We start from the raw sequence: 27,674 nt of genomic DNA, 5'->3' as shown, positions 1-27,674 counted from the left end.
ACATTTCAAAGGAAAAGCAAGGCTGCAAGCGAACAATCTGATTGATCGGAAACTAAATGGGAGAGCTCTGGTACACCGATCCGCTGCTGTATCAGGTAAAAGAAAATTCAACTCGTTTTTGAACAGTCTTCTTATACCAAATATACCTATTACCTATTTGGGTTTCAAGCTATGCTTTTCCTTTCTCATGATCAATATTTATTGTGTTTAACTATACCCAAGATCAGTGGACACTGATCCCTCCTATCAGAGGCCTGTTTGGTGAGCGAATGTTTGCTACATTGTTCTCAAACAAAATGCTGTTCTTCCTCAGCGGCACGCCATCCCTCAATGGACTGCGCCCCTCGGATGTTCGATGACGACGGCTCATTGACACGTCAATTTGTGTCAACTTCTGTGCAGTATCAGCCGTGACGCGTAGGAACACCGCACTCACACGGGTGCCGTATTGTGTTACCGGCGGCACACACACGCGTCGGATTGTGGGCGGGACCGCCGCCGCGACCGCCCCACGCCACGCCAGTGTGATAGATTTCGTGACCGATAGTCCACTGGGGGAATCGATGACATGTTGTTCGAACTCCGCCACCCCGAGATCGCAACTGAACAGAGAAAACCATGCAGCCTCATATTGGTCGGCACGCTGGACCAGCGATCCAGGAGATAGCTGGTATACCTAGGTCTCTATCAGTACGACTTGAGGGTTGAAAGTATGTAAGAAACTGGGAATGAGCTAAATTGTAAATGTTTGTCGGGATATGTTGGACGTACCTAACTTGATGAAATTTCGTTGAGCATGATGGAATTTCGGTTTTCATGCAATGTAGAATGTATACTTATTTTGTATAAATTGCGCATGCTCTACCTACATAGAATCTCGGCATGCGGCTTGTTCTCGCTTTCGACATTTTGTTGTCACTCTCGCCATTTTGTTCCTATTTCTCACCTCTCGTCATTTGATCTCACTCCTCGCCAGTTTACCCTCACTCTCGTGACTATATCGTCGTTATCCTTGCGAAATAAGTTTGAACTTATAGTCGGAGCTTCGCGCTTAGTAACCATAAAGGCAGGTGAAAGTGACCGTGCCTTTATGAGATCATGTATAAAACAGCAATTTTAAATGCCATATGAGAACGAAAATATTGTATTAGCGAACATATGTATTGTTTATGTGGACGTGACAGATTACTGTAGTTTCTAAGCGGTACATCACCATCTGCACGTTTGCAGCTGGACTCAGCGGTCGCCATTAAACCACTGGGGCCACTGGGTTGAGCCTGTAGCCTGTGATTTACGGTCTCACACTTAGGACACGTGATTGAGTTCCCCCTGCCACGTGCGTGAGTCGGATGGACGTGAGGCGGCGTCTCTTGTCTGTCGTTTCTGGCGTCGGTGAGCAGAACGAGCCAAGTTATGGGCTGCCGCTGGCCTAACGAGCGCCGCCGGCACTTGGCGTCGGTGCCGTCCCACGCTCGGACGTCGGTGCCGTCTCACGCTCGGACGCCGGTATAACCGTCCCACGCTCGGACGCCGCCTCCACTCTGGGACGCGGCCGGTACCGCCCCAGCGCTATACCGCCGCCGATAGGTATACTGTCCCAGCGCCTGGACGCTGCGACCGTCAGCGGTGGTGTTACTATACCTCAATACCGCTGAAAAGATCACCTTAACCAGCAACGAACCAGAACGCCCGCCATGTCAACGGATGCCTGAGACCCGTTCCGATGGAAGGACGACCGAGTTTCTGCGGCGGGACACACTGTCACCGCAGTGTCACTGTACGTACCATCAGCCACTGCAGTGTCCGTACAGTGACGGTCCAGCATCACTGAGGAGCTAATGGAGTGCCATAGCGTGACGAGCGTGACATTCCATTGTCAATTAAAGTGTGGTAGCTATAAATGTCACTGCAATGGAAGGCCCTCGGTATCAGTACCGAGGGCCTTCAACTGGACGTAAGTGCCCGAAGTGACGCTGCAGCCACCGCGCTGGGAGTCGAAGACCGACACCAGCTGCCTGCCGGCGATCCATAAACTGCCTTAGGCCGACAGTGGACCGTCAGCCGGCAGCGCCGCAGACTGGTGGCGACATACGCCCCGACCGAGGAGCTTTTCTTAATAAATCAAATTAGTTAGGCAGCAGACGAGGTTTTGTGCAGTCACACGGCCAAATCTAGGAACAGTTCACTGTTGAATTGCTATTTTGAAACTGAAAAATGCTTTTATCAAAAGTCTCATTCTGCAAACGTATCTCATACTTATTGAAAATTCATGATTGAACATAAGGACATGTAATGCATCTTATGAGCTTATTAAGCTCAAACAAGTTTTTGTGGTGTTTTTCTACTAAGCTCATAAATATGAGTTTAATAGAAAAGCAAACCACAAACATGCCCACACAAACATGCACACACTGGCGGGTGACTGAGCAAACAGTCGTGGTCAATAGCCGGTAGCCCCACTGTCCTCGGCGGGATGTTTGGATGCACAATATCTACCATTTGTTTGACAAATAGAGCAGTGTTGGTCACAACGAAGCCTATGACCAATGTTGGTGCTGCTGGTAGATAATTCGTCTTGAATAATGACCCTTGTTCTGTGTAATAGGTACCTATGTGTTTTTGTGGCAGCAAACCGTCTTTTGCTATTATTTTCCAGGGGACTATAATTTGCCAAGGGGTTCTTGGATTGCTAAAAGCTTGCGGAACTCGCCTTATCCACGTCATAGTGCGTGACAGCGAAGTAGTGAGGACAGCGTAGCATCTAATAGGCTTGTCAAAGAAATGAGTTAGCCTAGTCTGTCCGTTATTAATAGTCTCCAAACGTTTGGTCGCACTTATGGAATTCCGCTGGCTGAAAGAGGTGGGAACGATTTGTTACGACAGCGTTTTAGGGAGCGACTTATCACTCTCTGATTAATGGATGGAACTGATCATAAAACTGATGATAAAAGATATGTGACGTGTAATATTTTCTTTAAGAAATCCTTTAGTTCATTGTGGAGAAACATCAAAGGAAGCGGGAAAGTTCTGCATCATTTCTAGCTCAGCAGACTAAGACAAACAATTTTTGCTGTATCTTTTTGTGGCACTTCCTGAGTAAAAGCGTTCAAATGTTTCAAGGTTGGCATCTGGTCATAAAGCCACATCAATGTAATTGATTTCTGAATAACCCAGGAGCCGAGTTAGAAGGGGGGCGGGGGGGGGGGGGGTGTTCAACCCCTCCCCCCAAGCAGGGCGTGGACTTCCAGGACCCCCAGTGGGGCGCGGGGGTGAGTGGAACTCCTGCCAAAATTTCCGATAGATATGCATTATAGTCCATAGTCATACTGAATACTAAAGCCGAAGACAGCAATATCAGTGGAGATCATTGTCCGAAATAGTCTCCGTATGGCTTGAAAAAATTCATCTGACGGAAATTGCCCTAATCGCTTGACCCCTTTGACGTGCCATTACTCCGTGCCGTGAATGAAGATCCCAAGCTTGACCCAGTTTCTTTCATCTTCACCATAAGGGTGATTCCACATGATTGCACCATTCAATTTGAGTCGATGGGTGGGCACCTTTAGAAAGGTAAGGCGGGATAATTCGTTTGGTTTTGAACACGGTGTAAGGGAGTTCCGTATCAATATAATAACGTCAAACGTTGGCAATTGGAAACTGTTGAAGAAAAGAAGGAAGCGGACAGTTCTAGCAGTCAAATTTGCGATAGCAAAGCGTTGGTATGTTACAAATTTGTTTTACATGCCTGATTATATCAAACGCCGTTCAAATAATGTATGTACCTACCTATTTGCCGCTTACGGAGCTGACCCTTTTGACATTTTAACCGTCGTCATTTGACCTCTCCCAGTAGTCTCCCTGCTGTTAGGTGAGTTTACATGGCTGCTTGTGATGGCAAGCTGAGGAATGTTTGACGACGCATCATTCAGCTCACTCGATTATCATGGAGCGGTCTGTGTTCAGCGTTCTTCAGTCAAGCTGAAACAGCACACGACCAATCTGTACTCGGCGACAGCCTCGCCAGCAGTGCAGCAGTGACTTTGTGATAGGACAATGTATTCCGGTACAGTATACCCGTTTCCCATAAGCGCGAACCACCAGAGCCATCTAGCGGCAGCAGTCTGCGGACGAGGAGCGCTGCGGCACAGCATACCTATTCAGGCACTGACAGCCAGCGCCACCTAGCGACGGGACGATAAGTAAGCATTTGCATGACGGTTGCGAGCCTACCGCTTGATATAGGCTGTTGGGAACGATCTGAAGTTCTTTTTTATTTCATGGAGCAGATACAGAAGCACAAATCATTCTCAGCATCTCATCCCCCTGTTCAGGGCGGTATGGTCCCCATCATCCAACTCGAGTGGCTCCCATCCGGAGCACGCTCACTGGCGGTCAGGTGGCCGCTTGTGCGGCTGAGTAACTTGTCCCTGGGGACGGGCTCGGCCTCGGCGGCGCACTATGATGGCCTCCCAAACCAATGCCACCCTGGTGGTCTCCTTAAATCGAGAGGGCATTGCCCAACAAAATAGAATAAACCCTGTTGAAGGTAGGTACTCAGGATTTGGCATAGGCGCGGGAGCCGGGGGGGGGGGGGGAGGCAGTGGGGGCAGCTTGCCCCCCAACTCTGGGGCCGTGAGGGCGTTGCCCCCACAGCTTTGAGACGGGGCCCGGACACCTGGTGACTATGCCCGGAGGGCTGCTCGGCGGGCTGCTGGCGGGGCCGTCGTGACCTGTGGCCAGGTGGTTTTATTTTGCACTTAATTTTCGTGTTAATATTTCCTTTTTTGTGTGTTTATTTGTGTTTATGTTTTGTGGGAAAGGCGCTTTGATTTAAGCATTTTGCTTTTGCGCCGATCCGCGATTATTCTCTCCGATGTTCTTTTGTTCTTGGTAACCAAAATACACAACTGAACTGAACTGAACGGAATACCACACTTTTTTTGCAAATGTTTTCTTTTTTGTTGAAAAAGCCAAGGGATGAAAAATATGTGGCCTAAAACCGGTGAGAAAACTAGATTTGGGGGTACCCTAGGTTGATCTCTATTATGGTGTGCCCCCCCCCCCCCAGTCTGAACGTAGTTCCCGCGCCCCTGGGATTTAGAGAAAATGCTGACTGACGATCAAACGGCAAGTTTCTAATAATTTTCACGGGACAGACAGGCAAGGAGCGCTGATGCAGCTCTCTCTCCGAGTGCTGCCCAGGAATTATGGAGTGTTTTCCGGTGGTGCGGGCGGTGCAGTGGTATATCGACCACCGACGGTCGGCACTGGCGGCACATCGGGCGCCAAGGACGCCGCTCAACTCGGCCCATTGTTGTCTCTCGCTGCCGTCGCGGCCTATGGCCCACGGAGAATGGCACCGATTGGCCTCCCACTCCGGAACCGAGTCGCTCAGCGCGGCGGCCGCGCCGTCTGTCAGCAGTTCCGAAAGCCAGACCGCCAGCTCTGAATGTCACGCCGTCGGTACCCAATGCCAAACCATCGACTGTCACCGGTACCGAATGTCAAACCGCCGCCTGTTATCGGTACCAAATGCATAGGAAGTTATGACCGGGAGACCGCCGCCCTTCACCAGGGCCTTTTCGGCAACTAGGCCAGACCATGGACTTTCCCTGACCGATAACGTCATTACAGGCTCTGACGGGTGATGACGTCTTTACAGGTTCTGACAGCCGCTGACGCAACTACAGACTCTCGCCATGTTTACAGTAGCTGACACTCACGTTACATACCGTAATATATCAACGATTGCGTCCAGTGTTGCAGACCTCTGTGCCTGTCGCCAGTGGCGCCCTGTTCCGACAGTCGCACCCGCCCCGTTCCTGTGCCGGCAGTTGCAGAGCACGCGCGCGCCCTTCGCCGAGGACGGGGCGCCCGTACAGGACAAGGAGGCCACGGCGGCGGTGCGCCGCGCCGAGTGGCGACTGGTGGCCGCCGGCGCCGACCGCTGCCTCTGCCTGCTCCAGCTGGCCGTCTTTGTGTTCCTCTCGCTCGCCTGTTTGACGTAGACGGCGCGTGGCCGCCAACTCCGCTACCTGCTACATAGACGGCGTGTGCACGGTCCTCCAAACAGGCGGAGCTGCGTCTCTCTCACCCAGGCGGACGCTTAATTACAACCAATTTGTGTACTTGATGAATGATTGACACTTACCAGTACGTACTGTGTACACCTCGAAAGTTAGAGCAGAACTAGTTACTTGACCTATGAGTGTATGGAGATACAGCCCCGTCCCACTGCACGGTACACATTCCAATTTTGGCAAAACGGAGAATAACTCTCAGGATAATTAGCATTAATTCGGAAATACCAACCTCAAGATGTACGATAATTTGTGCCCCAGATTGAGCCCATCATTGACTTAACTTTCCTCGGTTTGGCAGCAATATCCAAAACTCTGCAATCTGCATTCTGGCGAAACACAAACTTCGGCCTGTTGCAGCCAAACAGTGCAAGAAACTAAGTCGACTTGGGATGGAGCTTAGGTGTGGAGCATCACACCTCCGCATTATGTCTTCCGAGCGGCCGATAAATTGGCCGCTGAGCTGTGCTCCGCTTTGCAGAAACATGGATCGCTAGCGGCAGTGTGACGGAGCCTGAATATTGCACCATGGCACATGTGCTCCATGTGAATACCTATTTAAGAAATACTACTTACATAACTAAGCCATGACACATCTTGCTGTCTCTTGTATACGTTGACATAATTGTATCTGTCCTACTTACCAATAAACTGGAATACATGTAGCGTAGGTATCCACTTAAAAACGTTGCATCTTTTGTAAATATGTTTCTAGTATTTGCAACGATAAAACCCATCACTTTTATCTCATTATAAAGTAAGGATGGTCTATCATTACTCTTCGCAGTCCATGTTTCAATGATTACAAAAAAACGACCGAGGAAACGATAAGTTGCGCTTCTTATCCATAAACTAAATGATGTTCAGCACACAGTTCATATATGTACTCTAACTACAATGATGGACTCAAAGAGAGCGATAGAGATAGAGATGGATAGATAGAGAGATAGAGAGAGAGAAAGACAGATAGATAGAAAGACGAAAGGATAGAGAGAGAGCGAGAGGGGGAGGAAGAGAGAGGGAGAGAGAGAGAGAGAGAGAGAGAGAGAGAGAGAGAGAGAGAGAGAGAGAGAGAGAGAGAGAGAGAGAGAGAGAGAGAGAGAGAGAGAGAGAGAGAGAGAGAGAGAGAAAAGAGACAGAACCAAAGCATAGAGTCCAATCGGAGTCAAAACATAGAAGATTGTCAAAGCAACAGAAACGTTTTTCCTTCCTATGTCCAAGTCCTTAGGCCTGTTGTCCGATGTCGCCTTGAAATTATTGCGTAGTGAAGTAACGCGTTTCCCTACAGCTCTGCAACTATCTGCTCTCTGGCATCCATATGAACATGGGCCAGCTTGACAAGTAAGCACAGCACCCACTAGAACAATAGGCATCATGTGATGTGACCTATTGAATCTCAGAGACTGTATGTACTATGAAGCCATTGCTCAAGCAGCCTCAAAATCCCTGATTACCGGTCCTGAGCTGCGTTCATACTGCATGATCGAAGCCGTGTCTAACATCTACTTCGTACCTACCGTGGACTCTGAACCTTCTGTGTAATCTGAAACTGTCCTTGCTATTTTGGTCGGTGCAAACGATGTTAGATGAATGGCTCGTGCACGCCATTGCCAGCTTGATTCAGCAGCGCGCCCCTTTCAACAGTAACACATCTGGTGTAAGTTACATGTTCACTTCTATAATACATTATGCTGAATTATTTCAACTATTTAAGTCTGTTGGTCGGCGTTGAATAATTACTTTTTATTTGCATTGCATGCGAATAAAAACAATGCGAATGGCATTGTTATTATGATGGTCCCTGATGGAGAAACCACAGGCATCGCAGCGTACCTATACCCGTCAACGTTTATCGTCAGTGTTCACAAACGCGACGCTGATGTGCACGCGAACGGAGGGGGAGGGGCGGATCGAGGGCCCTTTAAATAAGGTACAACTGACCCGTCCTTGAGTGGACACATTGAAAATTGTGATCTCGTATTTGAAAAGATGATGTTACCAACGGCCGATTTCATAACAGAGCGTATGTACACTAACGTAGTTTGTCACCCATTCGGTTGCAATTTGCGCCCAAACGGTTTCACAAAGAAATTGCGGACGCAATCGTTTCATGTTATTAACTACACAAGTGAAGGGGAAAACGAAAACATACAACCAGCAAATAACACAGCCATAGATCATTATCGAACCATCCAATACAAAGAGGGTGTGGTTTCAAAGGCCGTAAAATACACCTTGCTTTAAAATACCTGCTGACGCTGTATACTACCACACTTTATTGAATGGGCCGCAGGTCACGTGTAATCATCTGATTTAAATTGGTTAACTTCTACTCATAGTAAGATACCGACTTGAAGTGACGCAAGTGCTGACCCCTCACCGCGACTGTTCGTTTTCAGCATACCGAGAGACTGGCAACACCCCTATAGGTACAGTCACCAGCAGTTGCTACCCATCACCCCCGGACGGCGGGGGAGCAAGCTACCACCGCCCCTGCGAGACTAGCGCCGCCATGCGCCAAGAAGTGGAAACACCACGTGACTGAGGCCACGTGAGGGCAGGGTCACGTGATGGAGGGGCGGAGCATAGTAGCTTTTGCGCCCGACACTAACTGAAATGCGGCGCTGTGATTGGGCGCCTTAGCATGAATGAAGCCCCGGCGCCAGAATCAGCCGTTCGCCTTATATGGAAAGTGAGCCTGTGCGTCTCACTGCTCTGTGTTGGTTTGAGAGCCACGGCACCATACGAATTGTGAGCCCCTTTGAACGGGTCACCGCCCGAGGCACTGAGGCGACGGCTGTGCCGAGCAGTCTAGCCTGGCTGGAGAGGTGGGCCAGGGCTCAGGAAAATTGCGATCGAGCAGCCACTGGGACTTGGATTGGTATTTGGTATTATTATCTAATCGCGACAAACGATGTCAGCAGCCTCTACTCTTGTCATAGACAGACAACGTGGGCAGTGCCCAATCAAAAGCTCATAAACGATTCAGTCAAGAAGTTGGCGAGGTAACCAGACCCAATAAAAAAATTAATTCCATTTTGGTTGACAAATGACATACAAGCCCGCTGTGATGGACCAAACAAGGAGCTGAACAGTTCATACAACTTCTAAAAAGCTCAACGGTTTGAAAAGTGTAAAGTTTAATGTTAAAATTCAGCCTGAATGTTTGAACTCTGGTCCGGCGCTGGCAGGAAGCTTATATCGCCACTTGCAATTCCACTGCGTTGTAATATAACCAAGAGTTCTGTGAGAGCAGCAACTGAAAGCCTCGAGCCTCGTTGGGGGGGGGGGGGGCGCAAAACGGCCCCCTCTCTCCTTTTCAGTCGATATCTCCTAAAGTGTAGCAAAAGTCGCCACCAAACTTTCAAAACCCCTCCGGGCATCATTTTTACACCTTGTGACCAAATTTTTCCAGAGCTCTTAAAAGGTTAGTCACAAATGACGTCAGAGTGATGTCATGTTCTGTCATTTTCGACCCAATAAAAGGTTTAGCGGGAAGAGCTGTCACGCTTACAGTTTTGAAGATAACGAAACCTATTCAGAGTCAAAAAGATGCAAAATAAACAGCGCTACAAAACTGCTAAGTCTGATTTCTGAACAAAAATTGATTTTGACCATCAAACTATAGAAGTAGGTATAACACCCCGAAAATACAAAAAAAAACTTCAAAATTTGAACTGCATTATATGTTATAGAACTATCCGCTCTAGCTATGCCAAACTTAAACTCGATAGCTCCATTTTTAGCAAAGTTATTGCAATAAAAAACTACTCAATTTATTACGTAAAATTTTCAAATTCAATATTTAGCCGTTACAGAACACACAGACCAAGCCGAAGACCACCATTGGATTTCCCGTGATGAGCAGCATCGAATAGATACCTACCCCCTTTATGCAGAATATCAACTTTAAAATTTAACCTTATTTGACCTGACCTTGACCTGACCTCCACCAGAACGTAATCTAAACCGGCCCCAATGGCCGTCTAACCCACACCATTGAATTTTAAATGTAAAATTGGTCATAAAGCATGTATCACACGACCCTAGCATAGTTGGATTCATATTTTGACCCTTAGTGACCTGACCTCTGTGACCTGACCTGGCCTCAGTGACCACTTTAGGCAACATATGTATTAGGCAACCAACGCTCCATCGATGTTTTTCGATAGCATGCCTTTTATTTGATGTGTTAACTGACTGTAACGCATTCCTTAGACTAAATCGGTGAAAAATGCTACCTTTGACCTGACTTGTGACGTCATGGGTTGCACCTAGGTCAACGAAACCTGGTAACAAGGTAGTTCCCTGGTGGGGCTATCGAACGCTCTTTGAATTTTCAAAATCGATCGGTAACTTTCCGAGATCTCAGGTGGAGGGCGAAACGGCTGCACCACCCCATCAGGTGGTAGAGTCCGCCAATAGCCCAAGGGGGCGCGGATTATTTATTCACTCATACTGTGTCATTTATTTTGAGAACACTTTTCTCAAGCCATGACATGGTCCTCTTGTAATAGATCGAGATGAGGAGAGTGTTTTCACGCCTCCTTATGCACGGCTCTAGTGTCATTGAGCTATCAACTGTCGGCGGTTTTCGGACAATGAAGGAAGGCTTTGGGTCGTTTTTAGGTCAGATCTTGGGTCAGATCATTTTGCACCCATCTCAATTCGAATCCTTCAATAAATTTTGGTTAAGTGTGTTATTACAATTTCACGTCTTATTTTTTCACATCCGAGGCGCACTTTTCGTGAAAGAACCATGCTGCTCATCATCTGATCTGTAACGATGATATGAGCACATCAGATGTCTTTTCATATGCCTTTTTATACATTGGATAAAGAGCTTATAATATGCTTTGAACACGAATCTGGCGTATGTATTTAAAATTGCAGTATAAACAATCGCTCATGATCTTTCCTGACATTAGATGACCTAGGATGTAAAATAGGTCTCTCTCTCTCTCTCTCTCTCTCTCTCTCTCTCTCTCTCTCTCTCTCTCTCTCTCTCTCTCTCTCTCTCTCTCTCTCTCTCTCTCTCCCTCTCTCCCTCTCTCCCTCTCTCTCCCTCTCTCTCTATCTCTCTCCCTCTCTCTCTATCTCTCTCCCTCTCTCTCTATCTCTCTCCCTCTCTCTCTATCTCTCTCCCTCTCTCTCTCTATCTCTCTCTCTCTATCTCTCCCTCTCTCTCTCCCCCTCTCTCTCTCTCCCTCTCTCTCTCTCTCTCCTTTCCTCACAATATTCTCGACTGCCACGCCACAGCGTTGTAGAACTTGTTTCCAGACAGGTCCAGGCGCTCCCCACTCCGCAGGCCGAAGCCCAACCGCCCAAATACCCTCCAGCGGATGACCTCTGACCTCGGTGACCTGACCCCAACCGACCGATCGCGTCCCTCTCCACGCCTCCGCCCCGCTTCCCCCACTACAGCTGCGTAGTAATTGTAGCGTGTGCAAAAGTCACGTGACATTATTTACTTCTGCGGTTTGTTCGGCTGACAAGAGATGGCACTAGTGGTCTGTGGATCAGAGGCGGGGCTAGGTTCTACGACTTCTTGGGGCACACTTTAGGGCAGAAAAGAGGTTTTTTGGCTCCTCATCCCAAAATGCTTCGAATGTACAAAAACAAGTTAGATATTCGAAAATCAGAGGACCAAACCGATCGTTTGACGCATCTTGCTCGACTGAGAATTGATCGGTCTTCAAACTACTGAACAAAAACGAGGTGATTAGTAGCAAGTGCTGGTGACTGTACACCGTTTTGTTCCTCACTGAGCTAAAATTCCGTGGAAAGAAAGGAGCTGGTGCAACGTTACGAGAGGCAACGATTGGTCAGTAATTTTAAGGTCTCAGGTCACACGACCTCTGAGGTCATGCCAAAGAACCCAAAGTAGGTAGAGGGTCCGGTGTTTGCTAAGTCACTTCGCTAAAAATGGTCGCAGAACTAGGATTCCGGCACCATTGTATTTGTCATGCTCAGTCGTGCCGAATGCTGGACAGCTTATGCATATTAGTAGCTCAGCAGGCAGCGGCAAGAATTCCGAGAGGACCGCCTACATTGCTATTTCTCTAAGTGCTGTAGGTGCCATATGTCTAACGATGAAAGTTGAAAGCAAACCAAATGCGAATGTCCGTCTTTCGAAGGCTTGATATTGAAAGCATGCTACGTGTTACATCTTGACATATTCGCGCAACATAATAACCAGTAAAACGCCTTTTGGGCGAAGAACGAGCGAGCGAGATAGTGAGCCCTGCACGTGTGGAAGGGCGAGAGGGTGCTTCCAACGGGCTTGTGCAAAGCACCCTTCTAACCGGTCGCTAGCGGTGTGCCAAATTTGAACGCAATCGGCCCAGCCGTTCCTGAGATCTGGAAGCGGCATTCTGCACGTGCGCACGTGCAAACGGGGTCCAAAATGACTTTTGCACGGCACCCTACTAACTGGTCCCCAACCGTGTACCAAATTTGAGCGCAATCGGCCCAGCCGTTCTCGAGATCTGGAAACGCCCCCTGCACGTGCGCACGTGCAGTAGCACCCTAACCGCAACACATGGGAATGCATTGCCTGGTGGGTGCCTACCTGTATGCCAAGTTTCAGCGAAATCGCCCCAGTAATTACCGAGTTACTGAAATGGGAACAAAGTTGGCACCTCTTATTGTTGTATTTTGCACGTGCACTGGGGGTGACCCACATACATCGAGAGTATCCTATTTTGGGTAGAAGGGATGCTGCTACCCTACAAAAATTACCGCAAGTCAATCGCCCAAGCGGCTGCTGAGATATGAGCCTCTTAAAATCACTACTTTTGCAAAACAGCTTGAACACCCTTCACTTTTCACGTGGCACGTGCCACCACGGTCACTGAGATGTATCAAAAGTAGTCAATTACGGGGTAGAAGGGATGGGGCTACCCAACAAAAAAGACCGCAGGCCAATCGGTCCAGCGGTTGCTGAGATATAAGCGTCTCAAAAGCGTTACAGGCCGGGCCGGGCCGGGCCGGGCCGCTCATACTGGGATTTTTCAGTTATATTGAAAAGACTCACTTCGCTCGCTGCGCTCGCTCGCTCGTAACAACATAATAACCAGTATAACGCCTTTTGGGGCGACTAACGGAGCGAGCGAGAGGATGAGCCTTGCACGTGCGAAATTTCGAGGGGGTACCTCCAGCTGACTTGTGCACGGCACCCTACTAACCGGTCTCTAGCGATGTGCCAAATTTGAGCACAATCGGCCCAGCCGTTCTCGAGATCTGGAAGCGGCACCCTGCACGTGCGCACGTGCAAAATGGGTCCCAACTGACTTTTGCACGGCACCCTACTAGCCGGTCCCTAGCCATGTACCAAATTTGAGCGCCATCGGTCCAGCCGTTCTCGAGATCTGGAATCGACCCCTGCACGTGCGCACGTGCAGCAGCACCCCAACTCTGGCACATGGATATGCAGTGCCTAGTGGGTGCCTACCTTCATGCCAACTTTCATCGCAATCGGCCAAGTAGTTACCGAGATATTGCAACAATTACAAAAGTGACACCTCTTCGTTTTGCACGTGGCACGTGCATAAGGGGTCACCCACATGCATCGGGAATAGTCCAATACTTGGTAGAAGGAATGAAGCTACCCTACAAAAATTACCGCATGTAAATCGGTCAAGTGGTTGCTGAGATATAAGCGTCGCAGAAGCGTGACCACGGCCGGCCGGCCGGCCGGCCGCTCATACTCAGAAATTTCCGTTATTCTACAGGGTGACACAAAAAAAGCGGTCATCACCAAAATTCGAATAACTTCGGAAGTTTTATTCAGATCATCGCCAAACTTCGGCCACTTTAGGTCACACCTATGTAGCAGACATCCACCAAGTTTCAAGTCTTCACTACGAATACTTTTAGTACAGTGTGTGTTTTACGGACGCTCCACAATGTGCTCCAGGTGAGCGCCCCGGCGCTGCAGGGCGTAGGCACACCTGCATCCGGCGGGCAAAGTTGCCAATAACCCGATAAGAATAACGTTTCAGGGGTAGCACACCCCCTGAGCACTGTCTCCAGAGGCAATTGCACTCTGTAAAGTGCACAGCCATCGGGTTATCGACAACTTTGCCCGCCGGATGCAAGTGTGCCTACACCCTGCAGCGCCGTGGCGCTCACCTGGAGCACTTTGTGGAGCGTCAGTAAAACACACACTGTACTAAAAGTATTCGTAGTGAAGACTTAAAACTTGGTGGATGTATGCTACATAGGTGTGACCTTAAGTGGCCGAAGTTTGATGATGATCTGAATAAAACTTCCGAAGTTATTCGAAATTTGGTGATGACCGTTTTTTTTTGTGTCACCCTGTACGTAAGACTCCGCTCGCTTCGCTCGCTCCGTAACCAGTAAAACGCCTTTTGGGCGAAGAACGAGCGAGCGAGATAGTGAGCCCTGCACGTGCGGAAGGGCGAGAGGATGCTTCCAACGGGCTTGCGCAAAGCACCCTTCTAAACGGTCGCTAGCGGTGTGCAAAAATTTGAACGCAATCGGCCCAGCCGTTCCTGAGATCTGGAAGCGGCATTCTGCACGTGCGCACGTGCAAACGGGGTCCAAAATGACTTTTGCACGGCACCCTACTAACTGGTCCCCAACCGTGTACCAAATTTGAGCGCAATCGGCCCAGCCGTTCTCGAGATCTGGAAACGCCCCCTGCACGTGCGCACGTGCAGCAGCACCCTAACCGCAACACATGGGAATGCATTGCCTGGTGGGTGCCTACCTGTATGCCAAGTTTCAGCGAAATCGCCCCAGTAATTACCGAGTTACTGAAATGGGAACAATTTTTTCACCTCTTATTGTTGTATTTTGCACGTGCACTGGGGGTGACCCACATGCATCGAGAGTATCCTATTTTGGGTAGAAGGGATGCTGCTACCCTACAAAAATTACCGCAAGTCAATCGCCCAAGCGGATGCTGAGATATGAGCCTCTCAAAATCACTACTTTTGCAAAACAGCTTGAACACCCTTGACTTTTCACGTGGCACGTGCCACGACGGTCACTGAGATGTATCAAAAGTAGTCAATTACGGGGTAGAAGGGATGGGGCTACCCAACAAAAAAGACCGCAGGCAAATCGGTCCAGCGGTTGCTGAGATATAAGCCTCTCAAAAGCGTTACAGGCCGGGCCGGGCCGGGCCGGGCCGCTCATACTGAGATTTTTCCGTTATATTGAAAAGACTCACTTCGCTCGCTGCGCTCGCTCGCTCGTAACAACATAATAACAAATGCGTGCACTGAATACTGTAGGTATTCAGTGCACGTATTTGCTATAAACACAGTATAAATAACATGGTGAATTCAGATGGTGAGGTTATATAGGAATATAGGCCCAATGTTGAGTGTTTTCTGCGGAGATGAAGGCAGACGGGCGGCGATGGAGCAGCGCATGGACCGCAGGCTGACCGGGCCCGGGGACAGTCGCTGCTGTCCGAGCCGTGCTCCCCGCCCTTGTCCTCAATACCACGCCGACGAGCCCGGTCAGGTCGCCGCGCCGCTCCACCGTCCATCCTCGGGCGCCGCTGGGGCTCGCTCATTAAGGTCATTAGAGCGGTAATCAAAGCTGAGGCCGGTGGGGCTGGCGGCAGCAGTGAGCTGCCCGTGACGTGCGCTGCCGTCCAGCTCACTCGCCCAGACAGGCGGAGAAGGGCGCCAGCGCTATGACCGCCTGGAACCAGCCGCGTCTGTTTACCAGTTCCAAAGAGCTGTGACCAGTTCCAAGAAAATCGTCATTGAGCCATCTCAGATTTCAGTTCAGCAGCTCATTAGCGAAATGGCCGGGCGGCGATAACGCAGGCTCCAGTGATCCCGAAACAAACCTGCCCGCGCGACGGGCATGGCAGTAGTTGTTAAATTCAGTCGCTGTGCGTCATTAAAGTCATTCAAAACGAGATTTGTTATACATTAGCCTGATCACACTAAAGAGCTCGAACGCCAGCAACACCGCCTTGGGAAGCATGCTTCAAAGTTCTTGGAAGAATAATCTGTGCAATGTGCATCTTTCTGGATGGGGATTAAAAGCAATTCGCAACAGTTGGTCTCGTATGGAAAATGGGAAAGTTTTAGCTTCTCTGCTGGGCGCAGTTTTTATTGTTTATGTTTAATTGTTTACCTATCACTTTCTCTCTTTTAAAGGGACCCTCCCACCTTAACATTAGTTTTGAGTTGAGATAGCCAAATTGGTGGCCATGACCTGCAAATACCGATTTGGACACTCACAACATCGAAAAATGCTTTAATTCGAAGATATGGAATTTCAAACTTGCAGTTTTCGGATTCTAAGGGGCTAATGCATTGGAATGCCCCTTAGAATTTGTGACGTCAGCGGAGATCTAACGATTTTTAAATCTTAGACTAAAAACATCGTTAACACGTGGTGGTATACGCTGCTTTGCGCGCAACGTCTGCCGCACTTTAGGGCTGCCAAATTATTGCTTCCAAATAAAGTCGCTAGTAACAGGGGAGATCCCAAAAAGTAAACAAAAGTAAAATAATATCTTGAAAACCAGTGAATATTTTTCGGTGAAATTTGGTAGATATTCGTTTTTGCTCTTTCTGAACCAAGGGACATCACTTTCATGCCAATTCATTAACTTTTTTGAAGGTGGGAGGGTCCCTTTAAAACTCCTTATCTAATTATATCTATTTATATCTTTATCTATTCCGATATCACCAGTATAGCGCCTTTTGGGGCGACTAACGGAGCGAGCGAGGGGGTGAGTCTTGCACGTGCGAAATTTCGAGGGGGTACCTCCAACTGACTTGTGCACGGCACCCTACTGACTGGTCTCTAGCGATGTGCCAAATTTGGGCACAATCGGCCCAGCCGTTCTCGAGATCTGGAAGCGGCACCCTGCACGTGCGCACGTGCAAAATGGGTCCCAACTGACTTGTGCACGGCACCCTAGTAACCGGTCCCTAACTGTGTACCAAATTTGAGCGCAATCGGTCGAGCCGTTCTCGAGATCTGGAAACGACCCCTGCACGTGCGCACGTGCAGCGGCCCCCCAACTCTGGCACATGGATATGCAGTGCCTAGTGGGTGCCTACCTACATGCCAACTTTCAGCGCAATCGGCCAAGTAGTTACCAAGATATTGCAACAATTACAAAAGTGACACCTCTTCGTTTTGCACGTGGCACGTGCATAAGGAGTCACCCACATGCATCGGGAATAGTCCAATACTTGGTAGAAGGAATGAAGCTACCCTACAAAAATTACCGCATGTAAATCGGTCAAGTGGTTGCTGAGATATAAGCCTCGCAAAAGCGTCCGCACGGCCGGCCGGCCGCTCATACTCAGAAATTTCCGTTATTCTACGTAAGACTCCGCTCGCTTCGCTCGCTCCGTAATAACATAATTATTTCCGCCATCATAATAACGATGTAGTGCATTCTGAGATTGACATGTGACTCACCACTTCACTGAAATCGTGCGTCTGGCATTTGCTGCACACATTAAATGCTCCCACAGAGTGCGCTTTTATATCGGACTGAAAACAAACGAGCACAATTTACCTGGAAGCTTTGATAAAATAAAGAAGCAAAATCGTCGAGAAATCACTCCGCGTAATTACAGCTCGGATGTTAAACTACCTACCATCGACTAGTAATGAATAAAAATTCCCAGGGCGGGTACAAAATTAAGGCACTTGCGATGGCTCTCAGAACCGCCTGAAGAGGGTTGTGTGGTACTGACTACTGCCATACTACATAGTCGCCCCGCAGTCTTCGTGGGTTCTGCCCAAGGTACGTACACGCCTGCCCAGACGCTCACCAGCCGACAGCCGTACACGCAGTCAGGAAACGCATTAGGCGAGTGACTGAGCCGCGCTCGACCGTCGCGTGGTCCCTGCACAGACGATGGGCGACACATAACGGCACCTGTCGTAGGTCAATTGTCACACGGAAGGCGGCCGATGAGAAATAAATGTAACATTGACCAAGAAACAGAACAATGAGTGTGATGCTTGCCAGATCGATGCATGAGGCGGACTGTGGTTAGCTTACCCGCCACACTAGGGATAGGTGGCTGCTATGGGGATACGCCTGTTTGCATTTGCATGCGCATTACTAACGCCCAAGCTTCAGCACACAGCAACCAGATAGCAACCGCTTACTGTATTGAATTCCGCGTGCCTCTATTCATAAGCATGTTATCGCTTTAGTCTGAGCTTCCACTATATGTATAAAGCCTTTTAGTGCCAATAATAACCGTGTATTGTCTCGATCAAATTCTCCTCGGCTTCGGCCGTTCCCCGTTCGGTGAGACAGAGGTCACACATCTCCAAAGAAGGACCACGAGAAAGAACAGCGAGAAAGTCACCGGCTGTGATGCGCTAGGGAGAGCTGTTGATCAGTGCCGCGCCACTCTGCCGTATTGGGGAGCGGCAGAGACCACCGAGACAGACCGGGGGCGCGCGGTGGGGGCCGGGGCGCGCGCCGCGCAGTGGACCGGGGCGGCGCGCCTACTTTTGTTTGTCCTTGTCGTCCTCTTTGGGCGGCGGCTGCTGGCGGGCGATGTTGCCCATGGCGCGTCGGACGTCTTCCGACTGCGGGTCCACGCCGGGCAGGTTCTCCAGCACCGACTGCAGGAACGCCGGATCGGACACCACCTCTAGGTAGTCGTCGTCGCCACCCTGCCGCGCACAGAGCACAGGGCGTCAGCAGGCGCCGAGCTCCCCAGCGCAGCATTGTCCGGGCGTCTGCGGCCGTGATTGAGTGGTGGTGCATCACGCACGGGAAGAATCGCTATTACAGACTGCACAGTGGTCGTAACATCCGCAGCAGAGCGGATAGCACCGACGGCACAGACCAAGCACGGCGCAGCCACGACCACAGTGCTGCCACGTATAGCAATAACACAATAAAAAGCGTACTGGGAGCACGCCGACCAGCAATATTGTCAATTATGCATTAATATGGCTGGAAAAATCGTGGAAAGCCACAATTCATAGCTCAATCAATCCAATGATTGCCAACGAGTCAATTTGTGTCAATTACGTTATTATTGGGCTGATTACTCCACGTTTTCTGTGAACATTACTCATAACATAGCGTGGAAGACGTAATACGCGCCCCGCTGGGGTATTGAGACGAGCGTGCCCTGCTGGGGAGGGCGGGGGGGGGGGCAGATTCTGGCCACTGTCTAACTTCGGATCAGATAATCGTAGAAAGACTGGGAAAAGAGCAATCGAAAGCTCTCAACAACACAGATAGTTGAGGCAAATTTTTGCCTAACTGGAGTCACAGGTCAAGTCAAGGTCAGATCAGAGCCCAGAGGGGTGTTCACGGGCAACGCAAACTGCTGAGTGCGGTGTGTGCGGTGTGTGCAGCAGGCGTGGGGGTAGGGGATGGGTAGGCGGTACTGACGTCACGGCTGCGTGCGGTGGACGGTTCCCTGTGGCCGGTCCCGACCGACCACAGCGGTCGCTGTGTGCGGTGACGGAAGGCTTACGTAGGGACGCATGGACGGAGCTTACAGCCTGTGTACGGTCCGACCGCACACAGGGCCCGCGAACAGCCCTCAGGTCAAGAGTAAAAATACAACTTTCTACACTATTGACTTGGGAGCGCAGTTAGCGAAGAGTAGATTCAGATTGATCACCCAGAACGCGTCATCTACTATACTATTTGTGAAATGAAACTCTGTCTGTCTGTCTGTTTGCACCGTGCAGAGGTGTGCTTTGACGCCGTGCGCAGGTCAAACGGTACGGTCGAGGGGGCTGAAATTTTCGCAGCGTGTTGATGACGTCACGCGCACGTGCAGTGTCGAGGTTCGAGTCTCGAGGGGTGGATGGTTCGCACGTGGCACGCCCTAGAAAAAGGTGCATTTTCTCACAAATTTGCTCGGTCTTCAAGGCATCGGCAGCCGGGTTCGATGGGTTCGATGGACTTTGCAACTAAAATGCATGGCAAGCGGAGGCAGGTGCTTCTGATTTGCGGACTGCAGCTTATTTATTTTGATAAACAGATGCGAATGAAGGCGTTGATTTTCATTGAATGGGGACAGTTTTCAATGCGCTAACACAAATGCACCGGGTTTGCCGCAATGCGCCACATTTGTCGAAAGGCGCCATTTTTGCCGGAAATTGCACAACTTTGTCAAATATAGTCCGATAAAGGTGCAATTCGGTGAAAGGATGCATGGCAAAAGGACTGGCATAAATGCGCCACTTTTGCCGCAATGCGCCACATTTGTCTCAAGGCCCCATTTTTACCAAATGCGATAAAGCATAATGGAGTGAAACGTGTAGGAGCAGTTTTAAGAACTCTTTTTTTAGTTTATCAGTTTGTCTGATAGTCTGTGACCTCACTTGACCCAGTGGTAGTGGTAGGTGTAGTGGTTACGAGCGAGCGAGCGCAGCGAGCGAAGCGAAGTCTTTTCAATATAACGGAAAAATCTCAGTATGAGCGGCCCGGCCCGGCCCGGCCCGGCCCGGCCCGGCCCGGCCCGGCCTGTAACGCTTTTGAGAGGCTTATATCTCAGCAACCGCTGGATCGAATGGCCTGCGGTCTTTTTTGCTGGGTAGCCCCATCCCTTCTACCCCGTAATTGACTACTTTTGATACATCTCAGTGACCGCCGTGGCACGTGCCACGTGAAAAGTCAAGGATGTTCAAGCAGTTTTGCAAAAGTAATGATTTTGAGAGGCCCATATCTCAGCAACGGCTTGAGCGATTGTCTTGCGGTCATTTTTATAGGGTAGCTGCATCCCTTCTACCAAAGGTCGGATACTCTTCATCTATGTGAGTGACCCCCACTGCACGTGCAAAATACAACAATAAGAGGTGCCAAATTTGTTCCCATTTCAGTAACTCGGTAATTACTGGGGCGATTTCGCTGAAACTTGGCATACAGGTAGGCACCCACCAGGCAATGCATTCTCATGTGTTGCGGGTAGCGTGCTACTGCACGTGCGCACGTGCAGGGGGCGTTTCCAGATCTCGAGAACGGCTGGGCCGATTGCGCTCAAATTTGGTACACGGTTGGGGACCGGTTAGTAGGGTGCCGTGCAAAAGTCATTTTGGACCCCGTTTGCACGTGCGCACGTGCAGAATGCCGCTTCCAGATCTCAGGAACTGCTGGGCCGATTGCGTTCAAATTTGGTACACCGCTAGCGACCGGTTAGAAGGGTGCTTTGCACAAGCCCGTTGGAAGTACCCTCTCGCCCTTCTGCACGTGCAGGGCTCACTATCTCGCTCGCTCGTTCTTCGCCGAAAAGGCGTTTTACTGGTAGTAGTATTGGTAGGAGTAGCGGTAGGGGTAGTGGTAGGGGCAGTGTTAGGGGTAGTAGTAGGGGTAGTGGTAGGGGTAGGGGTAGTGGTAGTGGTAGGGGTAGTAGTAGGGGTAGGGGTAGGGGTAGTGGTAGTGGTAGTGGTAGGGGTAGGGGTAGGGGTAGAGGTAGTGGTAGGGGTAGTGGTAGACTGGTAGGGGTAGTGGTAGGGGTAGGGGTAGTAGTAGGGGTAGTGGTAGCGGTAGTAGTAGGGGTAGTGGTAGGGGTAGTAGTAGGGTTAGTGGTAGGGGTAGGGGTAGTGTTAGGGTAGTGGTAGGGTAGTAGTAGGGGTAGTGGTAGGGGTAGTGGTAGGGGTAGTGGTAGGGGTAGTGGTAGTAGAAGTGTGGTCCAGGCCGATTCAATGTGACGAGGTGACCTATACGACCTGGCCTGACCGAAGGTGACCTGGCCTGACCCAGTGTGACCAGGGATGACCACCTTGACCTGACTTGACTCCGTATGACCCAAATGTCATACAACTAAGCCCTCAGAATAGGAAAATGCACGTTTCCGTCCATATCTCTGCTTCCAGACGACCGATCAGTTTAAATCAAACACCATTCGAAAGCAAATTGGCTGCTGCCGCATTTTATGGCTACGCCGCGAAGCAAGTGGCGCAGCCGCTTGTCTATATTACTATTTGAGGAAGGCGTAGTTTCTGTCTATTACGAAGGTCGCGACATGGTGCTACGTAGCGCGGGTTACAGATCACACCGTTGCACCTACCGCGCTGAAATTTGCGCAAGTTATAGAACAAGGATGGACAACGTGCCTTTGAGCGGTCTCGGCTCGATCGGATCGATAGCGAGCGCGTGGCGCGTGCCCAAAAAGTGCAAATTCGCGTCATAGACTTTACATGTATAAATCGGCTGGCAAAAACGGGCGAAAATGGCTAAATTTGCCCGACACGGGTCCGTTCCCCGTGCAATATCTCGGTAGCCGTGCGCCCGATCGGCACGGGGAAAACAGCATCGTGTAGAGAATCGAACGGGCAATCGAATAGTGTGCGGTGCAGGGGTGGCACGCGCCACGTGCAAGTGTGAGGGCAATTTCATTTCAAAAAGTGCCATTTTAAACGGATTTTGGATTTTATTTTATTTTCCCGTGACCATCAGACTGAGAGAGTTGAAACAACGTCAATTGGCAAGAGAAATGTACCGCCTCTCATGGAAAAATTGTGAACAGCTAATTGATCAAAAACAATGTGGAAAAAATCGCTGAATTAAATGGTATTTGTCCATAATGTGCCACTAAAAAGTTACACGGGATTTGCTGCTTAACCTGATACGCTTGACAATTGAAAATGCTATCATTAGAAAGAGCATTCAATTCTCTCCAAGATCCAATCATCACGTTTGGATGACAAGCAACAGTATTCTTAAAAATATAAATGTTTTAAACCTCTGCAAAACGATTTTTAGCGAAAATTATCTACGCCTTTCATTTGTCTTAAAACTACGCACCTCAATTATAAAGCACATTTGACAGATTCTGAAGTGGAAAGCATGCTTATCAGACACGGGCACCTCGATGCGGTGGATATTTTTTCCACAAACCAAAACGTTTAGCAGTCAAAAAACAATCGACCGAAATGGATAGATAACCCAACCGACACAAGAACAACCGAACACCCGCCGATCGAAAATATCCCTTTTCGCGTTGCGGAGCACGCGGGTCACCCTAGTTAGTCTACTAAGACAATAGGTATGCATTGCATATAATCCAATGCAAAGGTTAAGGTCAAAGTCAGGTCAGGTAACCAAATACGAATTCTGAATAGGATATGCGCGACACGTGATTTGTGGGTTATTTTACTAAGAAAACTAAATGGGAGTGCTCAATTAGCAATACAATTGGTACGAGCGAGCGAGCGCAGCGAGCGAAGCGAAGTCTTTTCAATATAACGGAAAAATCTCAGTATGAGCGGCCCGGCCCGGCCTGTAACGCTTTTGAGAGGCTTATATCTCAGCAACCGCTGGACCGAATGGCCTGCGGTCTTTTTTGCTGGGTAGCCCCATCCCTTCTACCCCGTAATTGACTACTCTTGATACATCTCAGTGACCGCCGTGGCACGTGCCACGTGAAAAGTCAAGGGTGTTCAAGCAGTTTTGCAAAAGTAATGATTTTGAGAGGCCCATATCTCAGCAGCGGCTTGAGCGATTGTCTTGAGGTCATTTTTATAGGGTAGCTGCATCCCTTCTACTAAAGGTCGGATACTCTTCATCTATGTGAGTGACCCCCACTGCACGTGCAAAATACAACAATAAGAGGTGCCAAATTTGTTCCCATTTCAGTAACTCGGTAATTACTGGGGCGATTTCGCTGAAACTTGGCATACATGTAGGCACCCACCAGGCAATGCATTCCCATGTGTTGCGGTTAGGGTGCTACTGCACGTGCGCACGTGCAGGGGGCGTTTCCAGATGTCGAGAACGGCTGGGCCGATTGCGCTCAAATTTGGTACACGGTTGGGGACCGGTTAGTAGGGTGCCGTGCGAAAGTCATTTTGGACCCCGTTTGCACGTGCGCACGTGCAGAATGCCGCTTCCAGATCTCAGGAACGGCTGGGCCGATTGCGTTCAAATTTGGTACACCGCTAGCGACCGGTTAGAAGGGTGCTTTGCACAAGCCCGTTGGAAGTACCCTCTCGCCCTTCTGCACGTCAGGGCTCACTATCTCGCTCGCTCGTTCTTCGCCCAAAAGGCGTTTTACTGGTATTATGTACGTTATTTGGTTAACCCTCGCCCTGGCAGGGCATTTTTCATAACACGGCCTGGCAGGGGGGGGGGGGGTCGATGCGACCCCCCTCGCGATTGGCTCCTATGGCACCTAGAAACACCAAATTTGGTAGGTTAGGTGGACCCCCTGGAGTTCTCGCCCCTGTGCAAATTTGGTTGCTTTATGTCAATATTTAGGGGGGTTTTGGGGGGTATAAATGTAAAAATTTCGCTAAAAACAGGTCAAACGTTTTTCTCTTATAACTTTTGATCTGATTAAGATAGAGAAAAAAGAAACGCACCAGTGAACTCAGCACGTCAAAGCGCGTCGAATGATTACGAGCGAGCGAGCGCAGCGAGCGAAGCGAAGTCTTTTCAATATAACGGAAAAATCTCAGTATGAGCGGAGCGGCCCGGCCCGGCCCGGCCCGGCCTCTAACGCTTTTGAGAGGCTTATATCTCAGCAACCGCTGAACCGATTGGCCTGCGGTCTTTTTTGCTGGGTAGCCCCATCCCTTCTACCCCGTAATTGACTACTTTTGATACAACTGAGTGACCGTCGTGGCACGTGCCACGTGAAAAGTCAAGGGTGCTCAGGCTGTTTTGCAAAAGTCGTGATTTTGAAAGGCTTATATCTCAGCAGCCGCTTGGGCGATTGTCTCGCGGTAATTTTTGTAGTGCAGCTGCATCCCTTCTACCAAAGGTCGGATACTCTTGATCTATGTGAGTGACCCCCACTGTACGTGCAAAATACAAAAAGAAGAGGTGCCAAATTTGTTCCCATTTCAATAACTCGGTAATTACTCGGGCGATTTCGCTGAAACTTGGCATACATGTAGGCACCCACCAGGCAATGCATTCCCATTTGTTGCGGTTAGGGTGCTACTGCACGTGCGCACGTGCAGGGGGCGTTTCCAGATCTCGAGAACGGCTCGGCCGATTGCGCTCAATATTGGTACACGGTTGGGGACCGGTTAGTAGGGTGCCGTGCAAAAGTCATTTTAGACCCCGTTTGCACGTGCGCACGTGCAGAATGCCGCTTCCAGATCTCAGGAACGGCTGGGCCGATTGCGTTCAAATTTGGCACACCGCTAGCGACCGGTTAGAAGGGTGCTTTGCACAAGCCCGTTGAAAGTACTCTCTCGCCCTTCCGCACGTGCAGGGCTCACTATCGCGCTCGCTCGTTGTTCGCCCAAAAGGCGTTTTCCTGGTTTATTAAGTTCAATTTAACCAAATTGCATCATATCGCATATCATTCGATTCGGCTGATCACCAGGAAGACATTGACACATTTTTTTTAAGCTCTAGCATCATTATGTGCCAAGTTATTGGCAAAAACGTCATTTGACCTCAGTTGACCTCATTTGACCTGACCCATGGATAAGTACACCAAACAAAGAAGCAACAAGTGTCCTGCTGTTAAGCAGGGCCTCGTCTAAGGAATTTTCACTGGGGGGACCAGAGACTGAAGGAGCCAAACCTAGGGTACCCCCAAATCCTGTTTTCTCAACGGATTTAGACCACTTATTTTTCATCACAGCCCTGACACCATGAATATTTTTTTTTTTAACAAAAAAAGTAGTAGGCCATCCGACTCATGCTTGTATATTAGTTTATAGCCTCCTCACATTGCCCCATGAGACAATAATAATCCCACTTCTCGTTGTTGAGCGTGTGTTTGAGTGGCAGTGCCTTGTCTAAAGAATTTGCATGCCGAGCCTTATGTCGAGGGCCCACACGCATATATATTTTTTTTTTTTGCGAACCACATCGGTTTCTGATGGGCCCCTCTGAGCGCTCGATGCCGATCTCTGAGGGCTAATGCCAGCTTCTGGACCTACGTCGGCCTCTATGGTAGCCCACACCGGTTTTATATGATCCATACCAGGCTTTAAGGGTCAATCTTAGTGGAGACCGTATTTTCCCACTAGGGCCCTCTCAGACCAGTGTAATGCCTGTGTATCAACTTGGAGACTGATGGCTTCTCAGGTGGATTCTCCGTAATCGCCGTGGATCTTCGACAGAGGCTATACCTAAACTAAACAAAAATGAAGATAGTAGTGCTTTGAGGCCCGTTGGGACCCCAAGTGGCTGGCATTTGCCCTCCAGGACTCCATGCCGACTTTTTTTTTTAGATAATCCAGCTGTCAGAGTTCCCGTCCCCACAGACAGACCACCAATCTGGCATCTGCGCCTACGTACGACCACCCAAAACGGGAGCCTGCTTCATTACGATTAGGAGCTACTCTAGCCGCGCACCGGTGACCGTCCAGCCAGAAGCTGGACGCCGCATAGCGAGGTCGACGATAGGCCAAAGCAAGAGATTGACGCCCCGAGGACAGAAACAACAGATTGATACCTAAAGGAGAAATTTTTGCCGGTAGAGCCTTGGACTCCGCGTGGTGAGGGCACGCGTCCCGGTTATAACAGTCCGGGTTCGAAGCACGACACCGCTCGATCTTTATGAGCCTCCGTTACGGTTGGTGGCAGGCCGTAGCCATTCGAAGTGAGGGGACCGGCCGTGCGCGGCTATGTGCATACGTTAAACTTTGGGCTCTAAATTCTGCCATAGATCACGAATTGCGCGATCGGAGGGTAGAGGGCAGGGCCAACGCAAAGCTCTGCTTAGCGGGGGCTCTGTACTTGTGAATCCTTCCATTCAAAAGGTTCAGACTAAATTAATGAAAAAAGAATATCCGGGACACGGAGTTGGGCGCCTGAAAAGACGAAATATAACGTATTGCTGAGCGAAAAAAAAATGGTTCAGGTAAACGAAATAAACACATAACGGCCCTAGGTAATGGGGTATTTCAATGTGCTCACATTGCATCGTTTCGTTTACGCATTTGTTTTTATGTGCACTGACGCCTCGAAATAAAAATTCGTTTCCCTCTTGGCTATTGCCGCCCCCCCCCAGTAGTGACTTTTTGCCCTGACTGGGGGGGGGGGCCAGGTCGATGACTGCGGGGGTTTGGCCCCCCCCCCCAGTTAACATGTTAGACGAGGCCTTGCTGTTAAGTACTGTGGTTTTAAAGCACAAAACTGTGATAGAACGAAGCGGATATCTCCAGAATTTTCCGAATTTAGTATTTTCCCATAGGCTTAAACCTCGCCGGACCTATTGGTTTTCTACATACGCGCCGGCCGAGGGGTGGGGGGGGGGGGCGGGTACGACCCCCCTCGCCGTTTTGCCCCTGGTGGAGCTAGCGCGTCGCCGAAAAAACGAGCGAGTGCGCCGTTACGAGACACAGAGAATGGTACTCCATTTTAAGGTCCTAGGTCAACCGGTGACCTCTGAGGTCAGGTCAAGTGCCCAAGGTACGGTTCAGTTTTTGGTGAATAACTTCTAAAAACGGCCGCAGAGCCGCAATTTTGGCAGCATCGTGTTCGCCTCGCTCAGGCGCGTCGAATGGTATACTTTTTGTTCGGGTCAGGTCAACTTGGAGTGTTGACCTCAGGTCAAGATCAGGTCAGCACCCCCGGGTTACGAAGCTGGTCGAAAGAGGTCATGTTGCATATCATTCGATTCGGCAGGTCTTCCTGAGTCCATTGGTGGCTTTCCCGACTCGCTAGCTCAATTTGATCAAGAG

At 49.6% G+C, this 27,674-nt stretch overlaps 2 protein-coding genes across 2 annotated transcripts in view; one reads left to right on the top strand and one right to left on the bottom strand.

Moving 5' to 3' along the window:
* Nucleotides 1-7,781, top strand: part of LOC122381975 (acetylcholine receptor subunit alpha-type acr-16-like) — a 51,428-nt gene extending 43,647 nt beyond the window's left edge. Inside the window, exon 9 of the mRNA XM_043366783.1 lies at nucleotides 5,835-7,781. Within this exon, the coding sequence (XP_043222718.1) occupies nucleotides 5,835-6,008 (174 nt within the window). The 3' untranslated portion in view covers nucleotides 6,009-7,781. The remainder of the gene's footprint in view (nucleotides 1-5,834) is intronic.
* A 10,513-nt stretch (nucleotides 7,782-18,294) lies between these two features.
* LOC122381969 (26S proteasome non-ATPase regulatory subunit 4-like) overlaps nucleotides 18,295-27,674 on the bottom strand; it is a 73,412-nt gene continuing 64,032 nt past the window's right edge. The window contains exon 9 of the mRNA XM_043366767.1: nucleotides 18,295-18,731. Within this exon, the coding sequence (XP_043222702.1) occupies nucleotides 18,561-18,731 (171 nt within the window). The 3' untranslated portion in view covers nucleotides 18,295-18,560. The remainder of the gene's footprint in view (nucleotides 18,732-27,674) is intronic.

The sequence above is a fragment of the Amphibalanus amphitrite genome, unplaced genomic scaffold (assembly GCF_019059575.1).
Source record: "Amphibalanus amphitrite isolate SeventyFive unplaced genomic scaffold, NRLGWU_Aamphi_draft 000131F_arrow, whole genome shotgun sequence".
Classification (NCBI taxonomy): Eukaryota; Metazoa; Arthropoda; class Thecostraca; order Balanomorpha; family Balanidae; genus Amphibalanus; species Amphibalanus amphitrite.
The sequence above is the reverse complement of the archived record's forward strand: the minus strand, read 5'-3'. Positions and strand labels throughout refer to the sequence as shown.